General features: G+C 35.0%; 1 protein-coding gene across 4 annotated transcripts in view; it reads left to right on the plus strand.

Annotated features, from left to right (window-relative positions):
• RFX3 (regulatory factor X3) overlaps positions 1-13,136 on the plus strand; it is a 311,034-nt gene extending 297,898 nt beyond the window's left edge. For 2 of the 4 annotated variants that reach the window (XM_023213193.1, XM_023213190.1), the window contains 2 exons: positions 2,555-2,597; positions 6,163-13,136. In XM_023213193.1, the coding sequence (XP_023068961.1) occupies positions 2,555-2,597; positions 6,163-6,401 (282 nt within the window). In that variant the 3' untranslated portion in view covers positions 6,402-13,136. The remainder of the gene's footprint in view (positions 1-2,554; positions 2,598-6,162) is intronic. The other 2 variants (XM_023213191.2, XM_023213194.1) reach the window with 2 other exon arrangements.
• The last annotated feature ends 4,915 nt before the right edge of the window (positions 13,137-18,051 follow it).

Raw genomic sequence — 18,051 nt, forward strand, 5'->3', positions numbered from 1 at the left:
ATCCTCAATAAATATTTATCGACTTTTAATGAGTAAGTGAACTGATTTTGCTGATCTCATGCAGTCTATCTACAGGGTTAAAGTGTTTTTTCCTCTATAATTTTACATCTATTTTCCCCTCACATGTAAAATGCATATAAAAGCCTTCACCTTCAGCTCTATAGGATAGTAAAATCTGATCTCTTCGTCAGAGGATTTAAAAAAATTGTAATCTACTTTCTCTATTTGTCGTACATGTAAAACTTTGTCGTTGATCCCAGAGACACCTAGAGGCATTGACAGTGTCTCTGAAATTCTTTGTACATTGTCCAACATAGTGCATAATGACAAGCCTCAGAATTTAGTATGTAAATGGATTTTTGTTAATGATAATAACAATCACTGAGATTTCAACTGTTTTGGTTTCTGTTTTCAGCCTCTTCAATTATCAAATGTATTATTCATATTAAGTAGAAACGTCTAAGGAAAATCTTTGTATTAAGGAAGTTGTCATGTTTTCAGAGTTAAGTAGCAACTAAATGCAATGTTTCTTTTGAAGAGAATTTTCAAATGTATCCAGAGTTTGGTTTTAGACACTCTGTGTGATATTATTGATCAGCAATAGCAACAATAACTTAGCTACAAAAAACTTTCAGAGACTTTTCAACAGCAAATAGAATACTCACTTTTTATCAATATAAAGTTGTGTTTAGAATCTATCACTGCCAACTTGTTTCAAGAACTTAAGTGTTAAGTATTCCCTTAAATCTATATCTTCTTGTGTTATGTCAGTTAGTAATAACTTGTAAGTGATCCTTCAGTTTTGAACATTTTCTGTTTATAGTTCTAAAATATTTAAATAATACCAAAAATTGATGAAGAATCCCTTTGGGTTTTTGTTGTTTAGACTATATTCTTTAATTCAAGAATACCCACATAATTTACACTGGATTTTTATTTAGACTTATACAAAGACCTGACCTATGTGATCAGGAACAACTTCAAAATTTCAGTATTTATGATTTATATTTGTTGCCCCGTGGGATGTATTAGGTTGGTATAAAAGTAATAGCGGTTTTTGCCATTACTTTTAATAACTCTAAAAAATAACTCTAAAGCAGTGGGGCAGACTTTCAAATAAACATACTAATAATTACATGTCTAGGAGGCCCCTGTCTCCTTCAAAGCAGTCACCTAGGAAAGCTACACATTTGTTCCAGTAATGCTGCTATGGCTTAAAAATGTTACGGAAAGTCTCTGAAATGCTAAGAAGTAAAGGTAAAATGACATTATTTTAAATAACCTGAATTGTGGCAGAGGTGAACTGAATTTTGTTGGGTAGCCAAATCATCCCAGGAACAAGTTTAGTAAATAAAATCTGGAGTGTTGCTTGGAGCCATAGTTGGATGTAAAATAACAAGATGGACTTTCCTAATGATGCATAAACTAACTCTTGAAATTGTCAAAGAAGAATTCCAGAACCTTGGACCTTGGAACAAATGTATAAGCTGCCAAGGTAGCTACTGTGAAGAATAGTACTTGTCTAGGTAGGGAAAAAAATATGTGTATGTTTGCAAAATAAGATCAGTTTTATTACTTTATAGACAAACCTTGTAGATGAAAAAAATACTCCTATCATGGAACTCTTTATAAGCAAACTTCCGAATGTAAGTAGAATTTCTCCCTCATCTTTCTAAGCCTGTTGAGAAATCTGGATTTCTAATAATGACTTGTTACCTTTAAAAAGTAATGTTTACTGTTTTAAAAGTAGATGCTTTGCAGTTTCTCTTCACCTTTTTTTGATTAGCTGTGTTACTCTATTTAATTTTTATTTCAGTGTATCCATCTTTGTTCACTCTGAGATTCTCAAAATCTGTTTTCTCATTGTAAAATTATCAAACTGTTGAACTAAGTTAGAAAATAATATCTAAACCGAATTGTTCTCTATTGTTTGAAGCTCTTTTTTGTTGACATTAGTAATGATCAGATGCCTTTCTTTTCAAAGTGAGACCCTATTATCTAAGAGAGAAGTCTCAAATTAAAGATTTTGTAAAAACAAATAACCCTCAATTTTGGAGTTTCTATTATATTTTTATGTTTATTAATAAAAGCTTTAAAAATAGAGTTCAGCCAAACTGCTGGATATTGTTTCTCTAATGTAGAGACTTCCAGGTGGACTCATCAGCCAAGCATTGGGGGATGGAACTGATGTGTCTTGCTTGACTGGGGCTTTTCCAAATTCATTTTGCCACATCAGTCTTCATCCAAGTCATCCAGGCCCCTATTTCTTCATTGCTGAGTTGAAATAATAAAAGGTAAAACGCAGCATGGAAAGCAGAGAAAATTGTTATCCTTCTGCAAAGAAGCTAAGACAGCTAAATTGTGACATAATTTGAACTGTTCAAATTTGACAAGTTTGATTGGAAAATTATGTGACCCATGTAATTAGAGATCAAAATGGCCACTAGTTTGCAGTTTTAAAGAGTCATAGATTGGTGTTTTTACCACAGACTGATAGAATATTATTTTATTCTGCCCAATATTAACTATTGCACAAATGACTATTGTTTTACAGTTTGGTGATTTAAATGCCGTGTCTCCTGGAAATCTGGATAAAGGTAAGAATTGAAAATAATGTACATTTTAAGAACTTTTTTTCACTAACAAATTCTCATAGAGGAAAATACAGTGTATGTTTACAACACTCTGATTTTGCAGAAGTGGCATACAAATCCTAGATAAATGTGAAACTCCTGTCTTTTCATTATTTCTCCATTTTTCCCCATCGCTATGCCTTCTACATATGAGGTATTTTAATTGCAGATAATTGAATTTAAATGTAGTTATAAAGTTCTTTACACTTTTTGCCTAAAGTTCATTACAAGTAACAAGAAATTATTTCTGACCATGGCTAGAGTCCTGGAGATAAGTGATAAAATTGGATGAGACATTTTTATTCAAGGCCCACCAGGCAAGAAAAAAGATTCCTTGGCTCACCTACCTCACCAATTCATACTTTTGTATAGAAAAAGAACTCAGAGATAGCAGTGAGGTTTACTGTAAATGCAAGATTAGTAGTGGTATAGATGAAGAAGGTAACATATATACTTCTGAAATTTTAATAGCAGCATTGCCACTCTAATATACAGTATAATATGATAACATGATATATATTTCTGAAGAACCTCAGGATCAACAAAATCACACAATAAAAAAAGCAAGGTGGACTTAGGGGGAGATAGAATGGGGATAGAGCACACAAATCTTACCTACCTTTATAAGCAGAGCACAAGCAAAACAATGCTGATAAAAATACCAGTGCAATTTTTAAAAACAAGTAAATTTTCTGTTAAACACTGCAGGAAACAGAGCTCTTTCTTTTAAAAGGTGGTGGAGGGAGGGAGGTATTTTGAGGTTTTAAAGAATTGTTATGGTTATTGACTATCAGAGACAGGTACAAAATGCACAAAAACTGGGGAGAACTATGCACTTAGCCCTTCCAGGCCAGAGTCACTGGGGAAAATGAGGTGAAAGGAAGTACGTGGGGAGTCTGTAAAGAGGTTCAGCGCTGTACTCCAGAGCGTGCTGTATTAAGGTACTCAGTGCACTAGCAATGCAGGGAAATTAGATTATAGCCAAAAAAATTGTAACTACAAATATAGGATTAACCAAATAATCCTCAGAAAAATAAGTCAATGATGATATGAATTAGTAATTTTAGAGCAAGAAACGTGGTAACTGATACCCATGTCCATCATAAAGCAACACTGATGATATACTCACACCAAAGCCTCATAACCCAAATTTAGGGGTTTCATCCCAGGGTGTCCAGAAGGACAGTAGAGATTTACTACTTAGTCAGAGACTGAATTCCAGCCAGGCTTCTTCACACAGTGCTGAACGACAATCTTCTGTAAACTCCTGTAGCACCTAATTTTAGTTTTTATGCACCAAATTTCCATAACCTGACGTAGATTCCTAGGAAATGTCTTCAAGTTTTTATAGAAGCATAAAATGTCTACAGAATTACATTCCTTTGTCCTTAGGACCTGGAGAACGGGCTTGCTTTTATAAGTTGCTTTGTAGATTTTCCAAAGGAAACCTGTCACCCAGAGATAGACGTAAGCAAAATGTACCTGGAACACTTAAGTTTGTCCAGTCCGTTATCTCACTACCCTTTCCATCCACAACAAAATAGACAGAAGGACTTTCCTCACTTTGTCTCCACTGCCCTCCCTGCCTGAAAATGAGTTTTTGTCTTTTCAGTGCTCCCTTTTTTATTATTTTGACACTAATTTCTTAGGCACAGGGAAATCTGTGGACAGGGAGCAGAGAAGCGGTGTGACTTGTCCTCACCTGCTGGAGGTGGCCACGCTGGTCCCATTTACCCCCAGACCTCTTGATGGCTCTTGAGATAGAGCCAGATGGGCATACTCAGGGCCTAAAGATTGAATGTGAAATCCTAGGAGTTTTTGAGGGCTTCTGCCACAAAATGAGAATTCTTGTTCTGATAATAAAAGGAATATTTGCTCCGTATAAAAATTTCAAATAATACAGAGAATTAGAAACTATAAAAAGTGAAGCTTTATTATCACAACCCTAAGAGACTACCACCATGAAGAGTTTGTGTTAAGATCCTTACAGACATTTTTGTTTTATGTATAAAAAGATGAAAAACCAAAACATTTCATGCAAACATGTTTCAAGTATACCCTCTTGATGAAGCAAATGTCTACAAAAGGTGTCCTTCTCCCTATAGCCCTTCAACCCTTTGAATATGCTTGTTCTGACACACTCAAATATTATCATTAAGTTCCTTTTCCAGAGGCAAAAAGGTAACTTGATAAAGTAGGTGGACCAAGATGTCTTTTGCCTCATCTAAGAGCACTTCTTTGTTTTATTGGTCACTAATGCATGACACACATTTCTAGGTAATGCATATTAAACTCCACCTGTTTAATCACAAATTGCCATTTCTCAGACCTTGCTCCTGGTGGCTGTACACTGTACAACCATATATGGAAGCACTTTTACCTCTCACTGCTTTTTTCTAGAACCAACTTTGCCCCAGTCATAATGAAATAAGAAAAGTCAAGGGGCCTTGTTTATAGAGACAGCTGCATTACCAGAGATTTTTGCTGTGGGTGTCTACCAAGTGATAAAGCTACAATCTTATTGCTGGCAAAGAATCCAACTTAATCTGACTAAAGAGATACTTGTTGCACATTCATTGGATGTGATATGCCATAGAACAGTAGAGAATGGAGACCTGACTCTGTTTATACAAGCCACTGTAATTATCCCTCATGAAGAGGTATTCTGAGGAGACTGTCACACAATAGTAAAGCTGCATATGTGCATTTTCTGTCTCTAATGTACTTTTGAATTTTAACAGTGCATACTGGAAAAAAATTACATGGCATTCTATTATAATGATGCCTTAGTTAATATAAAATGTATTACAATTTGGGGGTAACCGTGACTATATAATGCATTTAATTTCCAGAAATGAATACCAGCTATTAACAGTATCAGCTGCCAAGAATGGAAATCCATTGCACATTTTTAATCTGATACTACTACCTCAGCCTTAATAATTTTTATAATAAAAATTAAGGGTTTATTTAATACTGTGACCATCTATAACACTGATGAATGCCAAAAAGTCTTACAGCAGCCTCTGTTTATACATGGAATAGTAATATTAAGAATCAACATAGTTCTCATTCACATTAACGCTAGCATAGATAAAATGTATATTTAGTGTAGATTTTTGGAGGAAACAAAACTTTTTTTGGATTTGCGTTTTCAGCTCAGTACATTCCTCAAAAGTCAGTGTAACATACCAAAGTGACTACTTTATTATGACACAAATTATGCCATTATTTAATATAGATACTTATGGAAATTCCAAAGGCTTTTTTAAAAAAGTTAATGAAGTATCAATCACAGATTGCCAAAAGTAAATTAATCTCGCTATGTTTGAAAGAATTATAGATGCATCAATACAGCATTGATATGAATACATTCCGATGAAAAGAAAACCTATAAGCTTTGTTTCCTGAGAAGAGCTAAGATGTTGCTTTCTTAATGTACTATATTAAAGTGTTTCTAAAGCATGTGTTGATTGCTATTTTCTAATTTGTCTTCTGATAATAGTCTTGGTTTTATTTGTTTGTGCAGATGAAGGCAGTGAAGTGGAAAGTGAAATGGATGAAGAACTGGATGACTCTTCAGAGCCTCAAGCCAAAAGAGAGAAAACAGAGCTGAGCCAGGCATTTCCAGTGGGCTGCATGCAGCCTGTTCTCGAGACTGGCGTGCAACCAAGCCTCCTGAATCCAATTCACAGCGAGCACATTGTCACAAGTACTCAGACTATCAGACAGTGCAGCGCTACAGGAAATACCTACACTGCAGTCTAAAGAATATTAAAGCGTATTTCTCCAGCTTACATTAACCCTGTTGATATTGGGCTTAAGTTGAAAATTTAATAAGCCTGAAGGTCGACTGTTGTCAAATTCTATCTGTGCTGAACATTAACTTTTTGGAGTTGTGAAATGGAATGGGTGTATGTATTTTGCCAGATTTTTTTTTTTAACGTAAACAAATTATTTGCCTCTTAATAATGAATTTTTTCCCTTAGTTTCAGGTGTCAAGAAGGATTTTTACAACACTTAATGTCAATGTTTTGTTTTCTTATAATTAAAAAGTAATTTACATTTTTTTGTAGCTTAAAATATTTTATTGTTGATTGTTAGTCTTGGTGTATGATTTCATGTGTAAGTTTTTAAATTAGATGCACTTCTGTGAAATATCAAAAGAAATGATTGTTTTGATTGACACTGGAGGCATGCCCATTTGGCAGCAGATGCATCAAATTTGCTTTTGAAAGGTGCTTTTCATTGGACAGAACCATAAGACACTATTTTGATAACATTTTGAGTACGGAGAGAGAATACAGAGCATTTTTATTATAGTGCTAGAGGGTTTGGAAGGTCATCTATTTTTCTCTGAGGAAAAATTGAGCTGTGCATTTATCAGTTCAGAGTAAATGACAGAATTGCAAGAGATTATGCTAATAGGTACATAGTTTGTGTACATAATTATTAAACCATGTTAACAATGCAAGCTTCCGTTAAACATTGAATTTTAACTATTATTTGCATACCAATTCCTCTGTTTAAAGACTACTGATTCTGTATTTGGGACCACTGCACAGATGCATTCTGCTGTTAAGTGGGGGCTGTTATAGTTAGATACTGAAGCAGGAAAAAATGACTTGACTTTTTTTTTTAAGTGTACATGCTACTTATGCTGAACTGGACATACAGGAAACCATTCCATTTGGATGACTTTCTTTTATTCCAGGTCTTTTTCCTAATAGTAGTTCAATATGCTGCTATTATAAACGAGAATTTATAGAATGCACGGAATGTAGCAACCTACATAATGTTATTTCCTTCAAAACTATTTCCTGGTTTCTAAAGTATGTGGATTTAAATTGTAAACAGAACCTGAAGGCAGTGTAACTGGCACACCTCACTGTTACTTATCCCCAATTCTGTAGGATTCGGATAGGTGGCTGGATGGACCATTGCCATTGAAGAATGTACATCAGGGATCATCGTACCTCGGCTATTACATGGTGCCTTAAAACAGAACTGAAGCTAAGGTTTAGTAAGGTTTATTTTGTTCATGTGACTAACTCTTCAATCCATTTGACAAAGTGTGCCTGTCATTTTCAGATTCCCGAAGTAAGGACAGGTGACATGTTCTTCAAAGGAAATTTAGGGAAAACAAAGCAAAACAAAAAGACAAAAATCAGTTCCCCTCTTTGAGTGACCGTGGATCTATTTTTTATTCTTAGAGCTGAATATTACTTGATTACAAATCAGATTGCTTAAGGGTGTGGAATAGCAGGCTAGTTTTAATACCAACTTGTTACATAAAATCATATATGTTTTAGACCATTCTTATTTAGTTACAATTTTAGAAAGTTAACAAAGTAAGCAGGTACTTATCGAAGTGCATCTTTTCAGTCTAAATGTTTGTCTGTGTGTCTAGGTGCTGGTGTGTCCACATGCACACATGAGTGCCCATGGGGCAGGAGTCTGCTACAAAGTCAGAAGGTGAGATCCTAGAGAGTTATACCCAGCCCCATTTTAATTTGCATGAAAAGCAAGGTTCTTTTAAGCACTCAAATTATTTAATGATTAAAACACAAAAAAAGGCACATCTGTTCATTTAAATAGTTGTAAAAAACTAATCAGCAAAAATAAATAGATAATAAAGCCAAAAAAAGGAAAGCACAAAATGATTGACAGATTATCAAATGAGGCCTATATTAAAACCAAGATGTTTATCTTTCCAGTGATATTGGGGTAAGGGGGGTGGGGGGTTGGAAAGAAGAGGTGAGCCAGTCTGTAAAGTTAGAAATACCAAATGGCTTATCAATACACAGTGTATTTAAGCTGCTGTTGCTTGATTGCCTCAGACTACTCAAATAACATCAACAACATTTCTTAAGTAAAATTTAAATATTTTAGATGTAATTTTAAAAACTGATCCAAATTTTTTATTTTACAACTCATATATTTGAAAGTCTTCACTAGCATGGTAGCATCACCTTCATCTCAATATCATTTAAATTACTGTCCCCCTTTTTCCTCCCAAAAAGACAATGGATTTGTACCAAAACACACACACAAAAGGCAAACAAAATATGGTAAGCTGCAAAAGATCATGTATCTACTTCATTGTGCATAGGAAGTGTTTACAGGTAAAATTAAAATCAAAAATTGAAAAAACACTCTTCATTTTGGCTCTTCTTTCTGAATTTTTTCAGTTTCCTGTCTCTACCCACCATCCTTTGAATGATACCATATCTGTATTGGACCAAATGTATTTATTGGTTTCATTTTGTTTATTGGATGACTTTAAATGTATTTATTATCATTGTTTCCTTTAATTTAATGTTGGATATATTTGTATCATTACAGGAATCTGATAATAATGGGCAAATTTAGATTGATGAGGCTTAGGGATCGGGGATGCTCCAGGATTCAACATTTCTTCCAATTGTTCATGGTTTGTTCTAAATTAGGACAGATTAAGAACTAATAAACATGATTACATTTGAACTAGACTCAATAAAAATATTCTGATCTCCTTTATGAATATTTAGGAATATTCTTTGTGACTAATGTGAGGAGTTTGGATCAAAACATAAAAAGAAGACCTATGGTTTATGCTACTTCTGGTGATTTGTAGTTCACAGTAAAACATGCACACACATACACACAAACATTTTCATCAATTTCAAATTTGAATTGTGAAATATTTGAGAAAATAAAAACATAATTTATACATTTGAGCAAATTGAGCAATCACATTTATTGCATTTATTTCCATTTTTCCCATTTTTCATTCATTGAAACTGGGTTTTCTAAATAATATTAGACACTAACACTCTTAACAGATTTATTCACAAATGACACAAGTACACATTTTAAGACTTATTTGTATTTCTTGCAATTATAACCAATCACTAGTCATGAAATATACCTACATAAACCAAGTGCTACACTTTCAGTGAGGAAGCATGTAAGGAAGGTATGTTGACTGTTTTTAAGTTTCAGAAAAGATATTTTCATATGATAGGATTGAGTATCATGGGTATAGTTTGATCTTGACATACTTTGAAAATCATACTCAGAAGATTTGCATTCATGAAACCAATGAACAATAGGGTGGAATGGATGAGCCATCTCCTTGGAAGACAGGGCCCAATTTTCAATTTTTTCTTTGGCTATCAAGTTGCTAGTCACTTATTCAGGATTTTCGTCCAAACTGCGTTTGGACTGACTGTATAAGTCTTACTGCCTTTTCAGAAATCTGCTTTCCTTTGTGTGATTTTTCTTGTACTGTATAGCACGGTTTATGCACCTCTCTTTAGATGGTGTACTTTAAAACAAAGTAAAATTTAGAAAATGGTTTTAACACTGCATACCTAAAATTAGTAGTGTGCAGCATTGACTGCCTTTGATTTGTAGTAAACAAGTAAAAATGAATATGTTCTTGTAGAATGCTGTAAAAGTCATTCAGGAATGAATACGGTTTTAGTGCCGTAATCATGAATCTTTTTATATGAATGCACTGTCTAAAAGTGCTAAATGCATTTTCAAATTTTTAAAAATTCCTCAGATGATATATTTGAAATGTCTAAAATAATGCTGTGCTTGAAACATTAGTGTAAAAGAAAAAAAAAAATGTGTGTCACTGTGATGTTGGTCCTCCCTGTGTGGACACAAGTAGAAAGTAAAAACTTGGCAAGTCACCTTTGTGTACAGTTTGAGGCAGTGGTTATATACAATAAATTGACCTTTATTATATCCCCCCAACACACACATTCTTGGTGAGAAAATAACAACCATCCAAAAATTGAGATCAGAACTTTTGTGATCTGTATGAATCACACCAGATCATGGGGGAGGAGGATTGGCATGCAGTGCTATTGAAAATTGGGCTTGTTGCTAGATCAGAACAACCTCCATGTATATGGTTAGAACAAATCAATTAATGGAATCCTAGTATTTCTGCAAGTTTGGTGATTTTTAAAAACTGGAATAGAAGCATTAATTCAGTGCTTAGTTCTAGTATTAGAAAACCCCTTTGATGTAATGCCTTGTATTAACCCTTTGAGCATTGTAAGATATACAATGGGGGACAAAAGCCTTTCAGATCATTTATTTAGACTTAGACCGGTAAAGTATACTCTATATCCAAATGTCTAATTATGCTGTTTTTTTAAAGGGGGGGGTAGGAAGAGAAAGTGTTTCCACGCCGAACACTTGCATTTTATATACAACTCTTAATTTTTCTTCAAGAGGGCTTGATATATTTATTCCCAAATATTCACTGCCATCTAAGTAAGTGTACTGTTTACAGAAAAAAAAAAAAAATCAACTTTTCTAGCATCACACCATAGTTTCTAGAAAAGGAGGACAAATACATGGGCCTGGATAGACCTATGTCATAACTGATTTCTGCACATTGAAGGTACCTAGATTGCCTTTAAAAGGTATAAAGAAAGGGTTAAGTTTCTTTTTTTTTTTTTTCTTTTTTTCCCAAAATGAAACAAAAGATCTCATTTATTTAGCTTTAGAAAGTACAAGTGTAAGTGAAGCCTTAGGAAGAAACGAGTTCGAGTGGATTAAGAGAATCTGAACTCTTTGGGGGCAGTTAGGCTATTTGGAGTTAGATCGCTCATAAAATATTGTTTGGGAATTTCACACAGGGCATAATTTTATCTATGCTCCAAAACTTTAATACTTTGTCAAAAAATTATATATAGATAGAATGGAGAGCAAAGCACTTGATTTTAAGCTCATCTGTCAGGAGATGCTATGACTACTGCTTCTGATATCTCTAAATGTCAGTCTGCTTACACCATTGCTGATTTTGTTAAAGGGAATCTCTTCGTGCACTTGATTCCCTCTGTTCCCTGCGTGATCGAACATGAAAGCAGTGTTGTCTGCAGATGTGCTTGCGCTGCCCTAGCCGGGCGCAAATAAGAGTGTAACCTATTCTGATGTCTGCTGAAAGGACATCCATAGCATAGTGCAAGTATGCCGTAAACGTTGCTTTTTAGGCAGTTTAGGAAGTCAAACCATGCAAATTACTCATGTGTTAACATGCAATACTCAAAGGGTTTTAATTTAACTCTCTTCTTTTGAATTCTTCATGATGATTTACTGTAAATGCTTCTCAGTTTGCATGCCTTGATCATTGCTGCTAGTGATTTTATGTGCCAGTAGACCTGAGTTTAGTTTACCAATTTTACTTAAATAGTAAAAGCCACTTACAAAGTGACTGCCTAGGATTTTTTTTGTTTTCATTTGAAATAATTGATAATACTTTTTAAAAATATATATATATGTTTTGTCTCTTCTTTTATTTGGTTCTGGTGTGATTATTTTTCTCCCCTCTTTCCTTTGTTTTTTTAAATAAATTATGATGTTGGGATTGGAAGCCCTGAGTAATGAAAATCTTTGGTAAGAATTGTTTATGTAGCTCAATAATGAGGACAACAAATCTTTTTTAGAAGAATTTTGATTCTGGGGAGGAAAGAAAATACAAAAACTCCCATTGACTGTTGATAACCAAGTAAATTTTTCCTTCAGTAAATTAGTGTTTTTGAAGAAACGATCGCCTTGTTTTAACCTGCTAAACAACAATTTTAAATAACCCAATAAAGAAGCTATTGAATTTTATTCGTTTAAAAAGCATCTTTTGTACCAAAGCAAATTTTTTTCTCTACTCATTACCATCATCAATTTGGACCTATGGTGGTGACCAATGCATTGGTTACAGAAACTTTAAGTGAGTGCCTTGAAAAAACTTGGAAATTTGTGCCTGAGGTGGTAAACTTTTAATTAGGTTAATTGTAGTGCTTACCAATCAGTAACTTCACTATCACTCAGGGCTTTCGTACCTTCTAGGTAAAACTTCTTTCATTGTGTTTTTTTAAGATAACTGTATTTTTTTTAAGTGCCATCATTTAAATTTCACTTAGTAAGTGGCCGATTACATTATTCAGTCCCACAAGCACAGAAACATAGTAACACTAGGAGATATTTGAACATTTATTTTACAATCGACTGAATATATTATGTAAATGAGGTAAGCAACTTTTGTAGAGATTGTATGTGTGAGATAATGTAATGTTCTTTTCCAGTTTTTGGACTACAGTTGAATAAACTTTTTAATTATTTAAAAACATCTTTACCGAATAACATGTGATGGTTTTTTGTATAATGTATTTGATTTTGTAAATACGTATTTCCTGATGTGATTTTTGTGAGAAATGCTAAATCTTTTAGTATATCATGTCCTCTCAAAATTGGCAGGAGCTAAATAATAGTTTGTGGGCGATTTGTATTGTGTACTGTACAATAACTGGGGAACTTTTATAATTATAAAAATATATATTAACTTTTAGTGTGTTGTTTAAACAAATGACTGGAACATACTAAAGATATTAGTAGGATTTTTCTGAATATTTCAGACTTGAACTCAGGCTAGCTTTCTTGTGTTTTTCAAAACAAAATGGTGTCTTGTCTTTTAAAATCAATAAATTTGTTTCCTTGTTACAAATACATTGGAAATGGCTTGGGTTTTTTTCCCCCTCAAATCACTGCCTGGAAGCTAATAATACAGTACCTCATCTGGAGGGTAGTATCTGTCATTCATTAACTTAGAAACAAAATTAAGTTGTTTTCCTTTTTTGTGTCAAATGAAATTGGCAATATTTACACATGAACAGCACAAAAAGAGAAAATTATAAGCCCAGCAGGGTACAAATCTTACCCTCAAAGAAAATTAATGATTGAGTGCTATATAATTTCAGAAGCTGTCACATTTCCATTGTAAATCCAGATTTTTGGATGTGCATAGTATGTTTGTTTTATGTCACTTCACATTGATATTTGGCACTCAAGTTCCTTTCTTACATTCAACTTGCTTATTAAAATTTAACACACTTAAGAAGATATGCTGCCAGTGTTTTTCCATAGAATACCTACAGGAAAATTCACTTTTTGGTGTACAATTCTATGAATATTGACAGACACATACAATCATGTAGCCACCATCCTAATCAAGTTTAAAATGATTTACATCACATTTAATTTACTTTCAAATCACTATAGATAGATAAATAGATAGATAATAGATAGATAGATAGATAGATAGATAGATAGATAGATAGATAGATAGATAGACAGATAATAGATAGATAGCCTCCTGTTAGAATATGGAATAGCCCATTTATGTGGGGTTTCTTTAAAAGAAATACAAGCCAAAAATACACTTTTTGGAATCTCCAGCATGATACTTCCAGATCGTAGTCTAAAGTGATCTCTAAAACTACACTGTTGCTGGGTGCAGTGGCTCATGCCTGTAATCCCAGCACTTTGGGAGGCCAAGGTGGGCAGATCACGAGGTCAGGAGTTTGAGAACAGCCTGGCCAATATGGTGAAACCCCGTCCTACTGAAAATAACAAAAATTTCCCAGGCATGGTGGCATGCACCCATAGTCCCAGCTACCTGGGAGGCTGAGGCAGAAGAATCACTTGAACCTGGGAGGTGGAGGTTGCAGTGAGCCAAGATCGTGCCACTGCACTCCAGCCTGGGCAACAGAGCGAGACTCCGTCTAAAAAACATAAAAACAACTACACTCTTGGCATCATAGCCCACAGAAACACCAAATTCATTTCAGCTTACATTGATATTTAAACTAGTAGCTTAGAAATGTATCCAAATAATGTTATTTAATAAACAAATGAAAGAACGGTAGGCAAAATTATAGCTAATAGTAGAGACAATACTAGAGTAGAAAGAAAAGTAATCTGACCAATTTAGGCATTTTTATGTTGCAGCCATTGCCACTTGTGAGATACGTGGAATTTTCATACAAAACAGAGAGTTCCCAGTTTCTCATCTTATTTTCATACTTGATTTCTCTTGGAAACTTTAGGTCTTTCAAATCTCTTACAATTACTGCATTACTTGGCTATAATACTAGTCCTGCCATGAGTTTTTAATATTATTTTCTTCTGCTTTGGAACTCAGACATTTCAAAACTTGAACTCAGCCTACTACCAGAGAAATGTAACTTGTTTTTATTTACCCATTCAATTCGATCACCAAATATTTTTTCATTTTGGTCTAAATGTAATGTAGTTTCTCTCTGTTGCTCTCTCTCTCTCTCTCTCTCTCTCTCTCTCTCTTTGAAAATACAAATAAAAGATAATGAAGTTTCTTGAGACTATGGACTTCACATAGCTAGTGTGTCACGATCAATAATCACAACCTTGAAGGAGACAAACATTCATGTGAATGTGGAGTAGCCTCTAAAACTGAGGTTTTAATTTGTATAAAACTTGAATGTTTTGCAGTTTGTGTGTATGCCCATATTTCTGTGAAGAAGTTTCATAGTTTTCATCACGTTTTCAAAGGTATGTGCAACTCAAAACTCACTGTTTAGAATGTTACCACTAAATTTCAAACTTATATAAAATGACAAGTCTAGAAATAGCATATTAATAATTTCTAATAGCATGTTGATTCATTATTATCAACAGTAAATAGCAAACTCCAAGCCTTTGCATAATCTTAAAAGATTATGCTCTCTTGGGTTCAAAAAGTTGTAGTGAAGCCTTCAAACAAACCATTTACTCTCGATTTTGTACTCAGGTTGCAATGCAATAGAAACAATGACAAAGTCAAAATGGCAAAATTCAGTTGGAGCTTCTGAAGAATTAACTGATTTTAAATATATTGGTGATAATTCTTCATCTAGAACTGTATCCACTCACGACAAGAATTATATGGCACACTCCCACAGGAATTGAGGAAAGCTTAATGGAGTATTTGCAATGATGTGTTAACGGTTAATTTTTTTGTCTTTAATGATAAAATGTTTATATGCAACAATTCTGTTCATATAGAAAATAGATACAAGTTGGGTAAATAAGTACTAAGACAGTTGCTATACTTCTCACTTCCCTAGTTGGTCATTAGGCCTCAGTTGATGACCACATCTTACTAATTCCTCTACTCATTGCACATTCTTACTCTGCTAGGGCCTGCTTGGTAGGTTGCTGAAAGGGTGACTCAACCCTTCCTTCCTTGCAGTCTTGTTTATTGGGTTATCACAGTTTTCCATTGACTATGAAGCTGAGACTCCTGAGAGGACAAGTAGCAGGATAGTCCTCCTGACTCCAATTATGAAGCAATAATCCAACTTCCTTTTTATAACTGTGGTTAACTACCTGAATCACTAGAGCAACTGCCTTCCTTACCTGTTGGTTCAGAACCATGAGGAACCCAAACTGGCCAAGGGACAGTCTTAGGACTGACTGTCTCAGCTTCCAGTTTAATAAAATCATGACTTGGTTGCCAAGTGGAAGCAGTCCTGCCTTGAATATTTGGGCCTCCAAAGTCACTAAGCTCAGTGTTTGAGGCCTGAAAAGCAAAAATCTTGTAAATGGCTTGTTTGGTGTAAAAAGGGGCTACTCCCAACTAAATTCCTTGATTCCAGGAACCATGTATTCTGACTGTGAAAGAAATGGTGCTAAATATTGATGGCTATTTATTGTCTCCCAGCTGACATCATGGCTGAGCCTTTAGCAGGCTGTTCTATTTCTTGTTCTATGGAGTGAGCTACTTCTGTGTGATGAAATGCATGAGACTTCTGAATTCTGTGGTAAAAGCCCACATCCCTTCACCATATAATTAGTTCTATAATCAGTAGAGGATTGTGTAGGATATCATATTCATGAATAAAATAACTATAAATGGAAGAATGATGGAAAAGGCAAATCTACATCTGGAATATTTCTCTATTCCTTTAAGAGAGTTGCTTTTCCCTCTTTGATGAAAAAGATCCTATGTAATAAACCTGCCACTTGGTCCCCCTGGGGAATAGGGCCACTTCAGGAGGCTTAGCGTTCACTTCTGTTATGGGCAGGTTGGCACTCTGCAGCTCAGCAGTAGTCATGGCCTTGGTGAGGGGAAGTCTGTGTTGCTGAGTTGCCGAGACCCTGCAGAGCTTCATCCATTCTGCTATTTGAGTTTCCACGTTCATGGGGGATTTCCATCTTAGTCTTAAAGTAATTAACATTCTCCTGACTTAGAGATAAATAAGATAGTCACATAGGAGGAAATGTTCAGGACTGGAAGTCAGAAGCCTGAACTGTCTGTCTTATTACAGGTCTGCAACTTACTAGATTTCTATTCTCGAGAAATTCATTTAACTCTACAAATCTGAGTATATTTAGAAGGAAAATGAGATCTCTTCCCTAAACAATGACTGGAAAGATTGGTATATGTATGCTGGTTAAGAGATAGTCTTAGAAGTCAGGTAAACCCTGGTTTGAATCCCAACCCCACAACTAACTAACTATGTGACCTCACTGGGTAGCTTGAGTAATACACATTTATAAGACTGTGTAATACTTGCTAAATGTTGATCAGGTGCTCACACGTGGCAAGCCCTCAATAAAAGGTAACTATTGCAGGTAACGTGCTTTAACTACCCTCTAAAATAAAAAGTGTGAGAACTTCATTAACTGCCAGTCAGTAATCTTGTAAAATCGGCTTATCCTATTATTTCCAGAAATTGCTCTAGAGTGGAGTCTGGTTGACTCAACTAGGATATTATTTAACTGTGATTAAGCTTTGCCAATAAAGTGCATTCTTGATTTAAACAAAGAAAAAGGAAAAAAGAAAAAAAAAGACGGTATCTCCAGAAGTCTAGACGTCAGACAAAAGAGAATTTACTTTCTAATTCAGTCAATTCAGGCTTCCCAGGAGGTAAAAATATTTCTTCTGGATGTTTAGATGCTTCTGAGCTTTTCTTTCATGCATGCATTCAAAAAACAGCCATTGAACCTCCCAGAGTTTCTTTTAAGTATTCCGGACAACCTGACAACAGTTTGGGGATAGACTGTCCCCATTTCTCTCTGTAAATTTTTTTTTTTTATAGTCAGCTCATCTGCCTTTTAAGCTTGTCTTGTTTTTAGTGGACATAGTAGCTGGACAGACTTTCTCCCACCTCTGAATCTTTTTTTTTTTTTTTTTTCTTGAGACAAGAGTCCCACTCAGTTGCCCAGGCTGGAGTGCGGTGGAACAATCTCGGCTCACTGCAACCTCTGCCTCCCAGGCTTAAGCCATTCTCCTGCCTCAGCCTCCAAAGTAGCTGGGATTACAGGCGCCTGCCACCATGACCAGCTAATTTTTGTATTTTTAGTAGAGAAGAGGTTTCATCATGTTGGCCAGGCTGGTCTTGAACTCCTGACCTCAGGCAATCTGCCCGCCTCAGCCTCCCAATGTGCTGGGATTACAGGTGTGAGCCACCACGCCTGACCCCACCTCAAATCTTACAGCACTTATGATCTATATCAGAGGCTGTGCATTAGCAGGCTATGGACCATAGGAAGGTGATGTTCAGCTTATATAGTGTTAGGCTACAAAGGGCTTTTGTGGTTTGTTTTGTGTGTGTGTGTATGT

This window comes from Piliocolobus tephrosceles, chromosome 14 (genome assembly GCF_002776525.5).
Source record: "Piliocolobus tephrosceles isolate RC106 chromosome 14, ASM277652v3, whole genome shotgun sequence".
Classification (NCBI taxonomy): Eukaryota; Metazoa; Chordata; class Mammalia; order Primates; family Cercopithecidae; genus Piliocolobus; species Piliocolobus tephrosceles.